This window comes from Dermacentor andersoni, chromosome 1, assembly GCF_023375885.2.
Source record: "Dermacentor andersoni chromosome 1, qqDerAnde1_hic_scaffold, whole genome shotgun sequence".
NCBI lineage: Eukaryota > Metazoa > Arthropoda > Arachnida > Ixodida > Ixodidae > Dermacentor > Dermacentor andersoni.
The window spans coordinates 277,860,754-277,871,010 of NC_092814.1; the positions used below are offsets into that span (position 1 = coordinate 277,860,754).

General features: G+C 45.8%; 1 protein-coding gene across 1 annotated transcript in view; it reads right to left on the reverse strand.

Moving 5' to 3' along the window:
* LOC126548316 (locomotion-related protein Hikaru genki-like) overlaps positions 1-9,275 on the reverse strand; it is a 103,502-nt gene extending 94,227 nt beyond the window's left edge. The window contains exon 1 of the mRNA XM_050196462.3: positions 9,114-9,275. Coding sequence (XP_050052419.2) covers positions 9,114-9,198 — 85 coding nt within the window. The 5' untranslated portion in view covers positions 9,199-9,275. The remainder of the gene's footprint in view (positions 1-9,113) is intronic.
* Between the last annotated feature and the right edge of the window lie 982 nt (positions 9,276-10,257).

The window sequence follows — 10,257 nt, forward strand, 5'->3', positions numbered from 1 at the left end:
AAGAACTATTAACAAGGCATTCTTTTTGTGCCACATAGAAAATTATAAATGGCTAGGCATACGTTCCTGTGGCTGTATCCCAATACTGTTGCTCCAAGGGAGAGAATAGTAGTGCTGTTTAAAGGCAATCCTAAATTTTGAAGTGGGATTTCTAGACATAGTTTTCGATGAACAGAAAATCGCCGACAAGATAATAAAAAATAATCTATAGATTCCGGTTCATTGCAGAGGTAGCATAGAGGGGATACCACCAGACCACACCTGGGCAAGGAAAATTAAGTGTTGGAATACGGCAACGCAGCCTAGTAAATGAAACTTCGAATTTCCGGTTAGGACACCATTTCCGGTTCCAAGAATAATTTAGGTGCGAAAAATCTGTACATTTTGCTAATGACAGGGCTTTTTTGTCTTCGCTCAAAGAAAATTGTCTATATCTGGCTGCAGTGACGTGCGCCGTTGCCGGCAGCACAGATAGCACAGGGCCTGCTAAAGAAGCTCGGGCCAAGGAATCGGCTATTTCATTAATATGAATGTCTCAGTGGCCTGGGACCCATACCATATGAACTAAACTTAATTGAGGCGGAGTTAATGAATAAAACGTGTTCAATGTTGTCGATTTTGTAGACGCAGTAAGTGCGCTGCATACATATAGAGAATCTGTGACGATAATAACTCTTGTAGTATCAACGGGTAATTTCCTCAAGGCAAGAACTATTGCCAGAAGTTCGGCATGAAAAATTTATGTGTAATCTGGTAGGCGAAGTGAAAAAGACCAATCGAGGGATGGTGAGTAGATACCCACGCCTGCCTTCTCTTCACACGAAGAAGCATCAGTCGCTATTACATTTATTTTGAAACGGGCCAAATATTCTTGTAAACGGTCATTCAAATATGTTGTGGGCAGAAATTTTTGCATTGTTAGGAAAAATGTCTGCAAATTCAATTTTGAGCGATCCTGTAGAGCTATGAAGCGGAATTATTTCTCTAAGGCTAACATTTAAAGGTGTTAATTGTGGTTGCACAAATACAACTTGTGGGGTATGCAACCGTTACCACGTGTTCTCAAATAATGGATTTGGTTCACTAATGAATGCATATTGTCCCCGTCGAAGCGAAGATTCATAAGCTATTAAGTAGGTTTGAACCGTAAGCATGCGGAATCGCGTGTGAAGAGTAGGTAGGCGCGCTTCCTGGTATAATACATTATTAGCAACGAATTTAGGGAGACCTAAACATAGTCGAAGAGCTTCTCTTTCTAACAGAATAAGGGGCCTTAATTTATATTTTGCACTTCCAGAGAATAAAACACAGCCAAATTCTAGAATCGGTCGTATATACATACGTTAAATCATAATTAGTGTGTCACTTCGCATACCAGAACGTCGGTTACTAATTCTACGTAGTAGACTTACGGCTCGTGTCCCCTTCGTTCCAATATTCTCTATGTGAGAACGCCAGTTAAGTTTTCCGTCATATATGATACCCAAGTATTTAATTGACTCTACCTGAGGAATGGTTCTTTGTTCTTATACTAATGATAACTGTAACGGCCCGGAAAACTGAAAAACAAGGACTGCACTTTTGTTCACGTTATAAGAGATAGATGCAGATCGTGAAGCCACGTTTGTAGAGTACAGAGGTACGTTTGCAAAGACAGGTGAAGGGAATTGATGTCTCTAGCAGTCGCGAAAAATGCAATGTCATCGGCATAGATATACAGATTTACATCCTGGTGCAGCGGAACTGAACTCATCAATAGGTTAAATAGCACAGGAGACAGAACAGCCCCCTGGGGCACCTATCTTGTCTGATCGAACTGCCTTGAAGAAAAACCGTTTTGAAAACAATGAAATTTTCTGTTTCTTAGAAATTCGAAAATCCATGCCGTTGTATATCTAGGAAAATTGTAGGACTGTAATCTGTCCAGCAGTAGAGAGTACTCAACGCTGTCATAAGCTTTTGCGATGTCAAGAGTCACTAAAGCACTAACTTCTTTTCTATGTTGAGCAAGTTGGATGCGGCTGTGTTCCGCAAGAGAAGCACTTCGTCTTCCTTTTTCTTTCTTTCTGTTATAATGCCAAAGTACCGTATAGAGGTGAATAATTGTGAATAACTGTGTAGTTACTCAGTCTAATTCTTTCAGTTTTAAAGGGATACTAACGACAAGCACTAAGCTAGCTTAAAGTGATGAGGAATATTCTTTCAAAATTGTCTTTTCGCAAATTTAGCGGTAATATAGGTTGGTTATTATAGAAAACGGAGGTCAAAGTTTTTTTTTTCTCTTTTATTCATATCACGCCGAAGCCACAGCGCCAGCCCGGGAGTCCGACGTCAGGGTTTTCAAAGTATCATTTAGCACTTGCGCCGTTTTAGCTTCGTAAATGTTCATTAAACTTGCGAAGTCCAATCCTTGGCCGCTTTAGAACACAATGTCGTCTGTCCTTGTCGATAAAAAATTAACTACGCCCGAACAAACAAGGTGAAAATCCATGACGCCACGATGGGCTGGTGCGGTAACTCCACGGCAGTGTCACCAGCAGTCTTTCATTTTTGCGACCTTTTCTTGTGTGTTTCACAAGGTAAACTTGCTAAACAGCTCACGTATTTTTTTTTTCTCTTTAGTATCCTCTTAAAGATAGTATAGAAAGAAGCGAACCTGCGTGGAAAATAGTAACAGACGGTTGGAGTTAGAGTTAGCACAAAGGCAGTACAGCAAGAGCAGGGTTCGCGTTCCATTGTACAACTTCTCTGATCATGACAGCCGCCAAACTGTTCCAACTCACGTTATCTATAGGCGATTCCTAGTGACGGACTATTAACCAAATTTAGTGCAGCAGCCGTGAAATAATGCGGCAAATAGTGTCTTTTACGCCGCCTGACTTCAAACAGCAGGCCGACGTGGAGAGAGATGTGCGACAGCAGCGGCCGGGCGATTGCGGCAATTGGAACAAGTTCAGTAAAACGAGGTTCACTGGTCATTGCAATAGCAATTGCGCTAACGCTCGATGCGCATTTGCGCCGCCGCCGTTGTCGTGCTGTCCCCCTATTGACGACGCATGCGCGGCCTGCGCGTGGAGAATTAGAAGGTCTCCAGAGAAGCGCGGTACGTTTTGTTCCTAGAATGACGAAACCAAAGTGGACGACACTAGTCGCGCTCCGCTCAGTCGGATTTGCCGGAGCCGGCCGGACAGCGTTCAGGCTTCCACTGCGCGCGTCAGCGTTGTGCGCGCACACACACGCACATATTAGAGTTCGTGCTGAGCAGCCGTGTGCATACCACACCGCGGTGAGACGTCAAGCATAAACTTCAGACGCCTTCAGTGCAACGCTTTCAAAGCTTCGCCTTCGGCTAAAACTGACAACCGTTTGAGCGCCTGCTTTCGCAGCTTTCAATTTCACCACTATGTATATATATATAGGTTGGCTTCAGAGACAACACTTGAAGTGGGAGGCAAGGCACCAAGGCAACCAATAGGCAAGCTCTCCCAAGTAACAAAGGACCTAACCAAGAAACGACAAAGAATGAAAGTGTCCAACTTAATAGATAAGATAGAATTCGCGGAACTGTCAAAACTGCTAAACAAGGCGAAAATAACTTATATTCGAAATTATAACGTGAGAAAGACTGAAGAAGCCGTAAAAAATGGACGCAGCCTGAAATCAGTGAGAAGGAAACTTAGCATAGGACAAACCAAGATATATGCACTGGAAGATAAGCAGGGTAATATCATCAGCAATCTGGAAGGTATAGTAAAAGCAGTGGAAGAATTCTATACTGACCTGTACAGTACCCAGAGGAGCCACGATACCTCCATTCGAAGCATTAATGAACAGGTTGCAGAGACTCCTCCTATAAATAGCGACGGGGTCAGAAGGGCCTTGCAAGACATGAAACGGGGAAGAACGGCAGAGGGAGATGGAATAACAGTCGATTTGATCAAAGATGGAAGAGACATAATGCTTGGAAAGCTGGCGGCTCTCTATACGAAGTTTTTATCGACTGCAAGGGTCCCAGAAAACTGGAAGAATGCAGACATTATACTAATTCACAAAAAGGGAGACGTTAAATAATTGAAAAATTATAGGCCCATTAGCTTCCACCCAGTATTTAAAAAAAATATTCACTAAGATAATCTCCAATAGAATAAGATCAACATTGGACTTTAGTCAACCTAGGGAACAGGCACGTTTCAGGAAGCGAAACTCTACAATGTATCACGTCCATGTCATCAATCAGGTAATCGAGAAATCCGCAGAGTACAATCAGCCTCTCTATATGGCTTTCATAGATTACAAAAAGGCATTTGATTCTGTAGAGATACCAGCAGTCATAGAGGCATTACGTAATCAAGTAGTACAGACCGCTTACGTAAATATTATGAAAAATATCTACAAAGATTCCACAGCTACCTTAATTCTACACAAGAAAAGTATGAAGGTACCTATAAAGAAAGGAGTCAGAAAAGTAGACACAATCTCTCCAATGTTATTTACTGCGTGCTTGGAAGAAGTGTTCAAGCTATTAAACTTGGAAGGCTTAGGAGTAAGGATCGACGGCGAGTACCTTATCAACCTTCGGTTTGCCGATGACATTGTTTTGTTCAGCAACACTGCAGACGAGTTACAACAAATGATTGAGTACCTTAACAGAGAGAGTGTAAGAATTGGTTTGAAGATTAAGATGCAGAAGACAAAGATAATTATGAATAACTGGGCGAGGGAACAAGAGTTCAGGATGGCCAGTCAGCCTCTAGAGTCCGTGAAGGAGTACAGTTACCTAGATCAATTAACCACAGGGAACCCTGATCATGAGAAGGAAATTCTTAGAAGAATAAAATGGGTTGGATCGCATACTGCATACATTGTCAGCTCCTGACTGGAAGCTTACCATTATCATCGAAAAGGAAGGTGTACAAACAGTGCATTTTACCGGTGCTTACATATCGGGCAGAGACTTGGAGACTGACAAAGAAGCTTGAGAACAAGTTAAGGACCGCTCAAAGAGCGATGGAACAAATAATGCTAGGCATAACGTTAAAAGACACAAAGAGAGCTGTTTGGATCAGAGAGCAAACGGGTATAGCTGATATTGTAATTTACATTAAGATAAGAAATGGCACTGGGCTGGGCAGGTCATGTAATGCGCAGGCTAGACAACCGCTGGACCATTAGGGTTACAGAATGGGTACTAAGACAAGGGAAGCGCAGTAGAGGAAGGCTAGGTGGAGCGATGAAATTAGGAAATTAGCGGGTGCTAGTTGGAATTGGTTGACGCAGGACGGGGGTAACTGGATATCGTAGGGAGAGGCCTTCGTCTTGCAGTGGACATAAAATAAACTGATGATGCATATATACAAGGTGTTCAAAATGAAGCTTTATGGTTTTCTTAATATTTGACACTGGGAGGCACGCGAAGACCACCTGTGCAAGTAAGTTACGTGGCCACGTAGACACAAAGTGAGATGATAATTTTCGCTGTCAGCAGCCCAATTAACTAAAATTGGCTAATTAACTTTTTGTCGACAGCAGTAAGTGGGTATGTTTGTATTGAAAAGTTAGAGGCAGTCGCGTTTCTACACAGTAGAAACGCGACAGCCTCTAACGCAGTTGGACGAATTCTTCTAGCGTGTCTGTGCTCCGAGATATCCGATTCCAATTTTAATTGTCGTTCGCATGATTAGGCATGCAAGATAGTTAGGATCGGCGCAAAGCTCCTCCCTGATGTGACACGGCTGTTGCGTGGAGCGTTTAGTCTGAGAACGGGGCGGAGGCATTGGCAAAGATATATATATGATTAAACGTTTCTATTCTATAAAACATATATTGGAGCCACTGTGGAATATACCATAGCTGGTCCGATATATGCAGCAGAGGTGAGAATCTTTGTAACAGGTGGTGCGAAATGCATTTGGACTTGGTAGCCGAGACCCATTAGTAGCAGTGACTACCTTGTTTATATCAGTTATGTTACTAACTTTATCGTTACCAAATGCCGTTATACTAAGGTAGCTAATGGTGTCGCACTGGGTATTTACTACGACCTTCTTTTTAAGAGCGCAAAGCAACACTAGGGATATGAGAGACGCCGTAGTGGGGGTCTCCGGAATAATTGTGACAAACTGCGGTTCATCAAAGTACGCCTAGATCTAAGTACACGAAATTTCTTTTTGCATTCCGCCCCATCGAAAAGCGTCTGCTGCGGCCGGGAATAGAGCCCGCTACCTCCTGCATGGTCACCGTCACGGCTGGTGATATGAGCTCGTAGAGAATCCGGCTTCTTACCAAAGGAGTACGAAGCTTCACCATGTATATGTGATGGTTGTCGCGACTTTCTCTCGTCGTTCGACAAAATGAGTTGAACCTTTGCTCTGATGTGAAGTCGCGACACCTTCAACCACACGACGCCATAGCAGCTTGTTGTCGAAGGTGACGCACAGAAACAGAGCGCCATAGTTGCACTACAAAGACTACGACCTTTAAGGTTCAATCTCAAAGGCTTAGACCTACGTCTCGTTCCTGGGAAGAATATGAAAGCAGACTATTCCTCTGATAAGCTCAAGCCTGCGTGCGTGTTAAGCTCGGAAACTCTCTGAGCAAAGATCGGTGCAGTTCTTTCGACGTTCCGCCAGTGAAGTGTCCCATTTCTAATTCTTTTCAACATTACCATGGCCGCCTTTCTGAGGCACTAAAATTCGGTCGAGAACGCCAAGTAAAAAAGTCGATTTGTGCGGGTGACATCTGCATTTGGATCTCGGGCGCCGGCAGAAACATCTGGCACTGATTGCCCAGAATATAATCTTCATGAACTAAAGCCCACCTGTCGACATTAGCCTGCAGTGCGGATTTTTGTGCTGACAAACAGTGGCATCAGTCATTGCGTAATCTGAAGCGTTTACCGATGAAACAGTGTACGTCAGGAAACCTAGCCACACACACACATACACACACACGCACACACCAAAAAAAGCACCGCCTAAGCATTCCGTACACTTGGTTAACCAGCGAAGCTGAAACGTGCGGCCCCGGTGTTTATCATTGGGTTAATCCCGACGGTTCATTAAACGGTGGCTTGGTAGGCCTGCCGGATACTCAGTACGCAGTTGCTGCTTTCGCTCGGCTGCACGAGCCTGTTCTTGTGCCCGGGCTGCAACATTGGGACGGCGTAGACGAGCTCGTTCCCGGTCCTGCTCGCGGCATTGCTGATTGAAAGCTGCCTGCTGCTCAGGAGTACGTATGACGTGTGGCCTACCCATTTCGGAGCCGGAGAGAAACTGCTGAGCGCGCGTTCGGCTGCGACGGACAGCAACGACGTCAATACTGGCTCATTTAATCCAACACCACCCAGATAGCATAAGGCCATTTCACTCCGATCCATGACGTCATGTTACATGGCCCGACCAACGCCTCCTAGATAACACAAGGCCGATCAACACCACCTAGATAGCACAAGGCCTTTTCACTTCGATCCGTGACGTCATGCTACCTTGCCCGACTGCCATAGTATCTAATGGGGACGCTCCCGATTGAGCCGCGGTGGTTTTGGCGTCATCGTCTTCGTCACACTGGGCTTGGCAATGAAAATTTCGGTCCAAGTAGCATGATGTCACAAATCGGAGTGCACCGGCCTTGTGTTATCTAGGAGGCGTTGGCCCGACAGCCATAGAATCTAATTGGGTGCTCCTGCGTAGGCGATAGTGATTTTTACGTCACAGCTTTCAATGCGCCAGGCTTGTCAAAGAAAATTTCGGTCCAGGTACCGTGACCTCATGGACCGGAGTAAACAGGGCTTGTGTTATCGAGGTGGTGTTGGCTAATCGCGCGCCTCTCTTTCTCTTTTTCATTTCTTTTTTCGCGCATGCGCATGGGGTTGCGCTGCAGGAGCTTTCGACGTGCAGGCGACCGACAGACGGACGGACAGACGAATTGCTAGCCATATACAGCTTCGCTGTGATATGCGGCCCAGATAATACTGCTTCACCGTCGCCAAAGAATACTTAAACATAACTTTATATAGCAATACAAGGTATGTACTGGTAAGAGATAGAGAATTTATTAGAGGAAAGACAGAGCATGTAGACGCAGATTGGTTGCGCAGAACGCTTGCTTGCGTCGTAACACTAATTTTTCTAATAATCATGTATGCTGTCTCACTCGGTAAACTTAAAAGAAAGTGTATGTGAGAGGCAGTGCACATGTGGTGTTCTCGTGGCACTAAAGAGCATTAAATAAAAACAGGAATGAATGTTCACTTCATTTTTTATCCCAATACGGACATACACGTTAAGAAGTGAAAACAATGGGTCAAATTCGGAAAGCTCCTCATTGTTAAATGATGTCGCTCATATCAGCATTCACTGTTAATATGTTCGCTGTGACTATGACGCATTCCTGCAAACCATTATATGCATAGGTGATGCGTTGTGAATACAGGGTGAGTTATTGAGCGAAGGCTAGTTAAAGACGGGGTTAATTTAATTTATACTTTGCGTCTTTAGAAAAGAAATTTCAAGGAAGCGAGAAGCATAAGTTTCGGTCGAGCCAGGTTGTGTGCGCATGCTCGCAGTCATTCATTCATATCAAGCATACTGACAACATACTTATAGCCGTCTCTATGCACACTGTCGTCTGCTCTGGGAGCACTGCGTCACGAAAAAGCCCCAAGTGACGTACTTAGTGCAAAAGGGAGAGAGTCTGCCAAGTTCTAACAATCTCGAACATGGCAGACTCGAGCAAACGCCGTCCATTTTGTGTTTACGGGGCTCCGTGAGTTGCGAAGGCTCGGCAGCCGTGGGCCGAACGACGACGCTCGCGACGCTCTTAACTCGCATCAGCGCGCGATGTGCGTGAGCGTCGAGGGCTACACCGACCAAATTTCGGAGCCGGGTAGCTGGTGCGCCCCAGTTAAGTGGCCGTCGGAATATCTGTGGTTACCGCGCCCTATACGACAAGCCGCTAATCCTACGCGCAAAGCGATAACAATCAGGAAAGAAAGAGAGCGAGATTGAAGCCGTCCAATAAGATCTGATTTGCCCGCGCGAGACGGTGGCCAGAGTGGCCCAGTTTTGAGGTAATAAAGTGGCCACGCGAGAGCGAGAGAGCGGGTGCCTTCTTACCCTTGGGTGTCACTTGCGCCGGGTGTAAGCACGCCGCGCCAAAGAGCACCAAGAACCTCACGGAGGCGTGCAACGCATGAACCATTTTCGGGCCGGCCCCTGGTTGTTTACCGTGGACGCTTCTGCATTCCGCCGGCGCGGACGTCGCGCTGCCCGAATCGATTGCAGCATCCCTAGATCGACCGACCCAGAGCGCCGTGGAGCGCGGCCATAGTTGCTCGCTCCCGCTCCGCGCTCCCGCCGGGCTCGGCCGCGCACTCTTGCCACGGATCCGGGCTCGAACCTCGGCGTCGAACGTGCGCCGAAGCTAATGCCAGCGTGGCGGGGCCGCTTCTGCGTGCGCCGCACGTCCGCATGTGTATGACAAGTCTGTCGCAACTGTTTTGGGATTAATCAAACGCGACTCGTTCGACACTTGTTGCAGTGTACTGGCGAAATGGCCGTTGCGAACATGGCTCGTACAATTATTTGGTCAACGGTACAGTATACTTACGTCAAATCACCATCGGTTGCTTAGCTCATTGTTTGATCAGACCACGTCTAATGGTCTACTGGGGGGCACCACATTTCGAAAAAGGTATAGAAGTAGGCAAAGTACAACTCAAATTTCATTTGCAAAATCAACCAAGCGAAAGTGGCGAGCATCCACGCTCAGTGTGGCAAGAGCGATTGCACGGTCTATTTTTACGGAGCCCAGTGTTAGGCAGCAGCCAACACGTGCGCATTGCATGAGCTAAAACACCTCGGCGCATCCCCCGTGCCATTTTTGCCCGCCTTTCAGTATCTCGCTTTTGCTCTCACCGTTCTTTGTCAGGACAGTTTGGCGGCTCAGATGCGACCTTTTCCCATCACGAGCGCAGACTACCATCAGAAGCTATAGTGCAAGTCAATTCAGATTCGCTTTGGTGGAAATATTTAAGGCATCCTTCACTTCAACTAAGTGATAATTCGAGCCAATTTTACATGCAACAGTGATGTTCAGGAGTGCAGATTTTTGGGCTAGTTGGTTCGTTGCATCAGTTGAAGTCATAGCGCTGGGCTGACACGGACAAGAAAGACGACAGGACGTGCGCTCGTCCTGTTGTCTTTATTGTACGTGTCAGTCCAGCGCTATGACTTCAATTGAAACAGTGATGTTGTTATT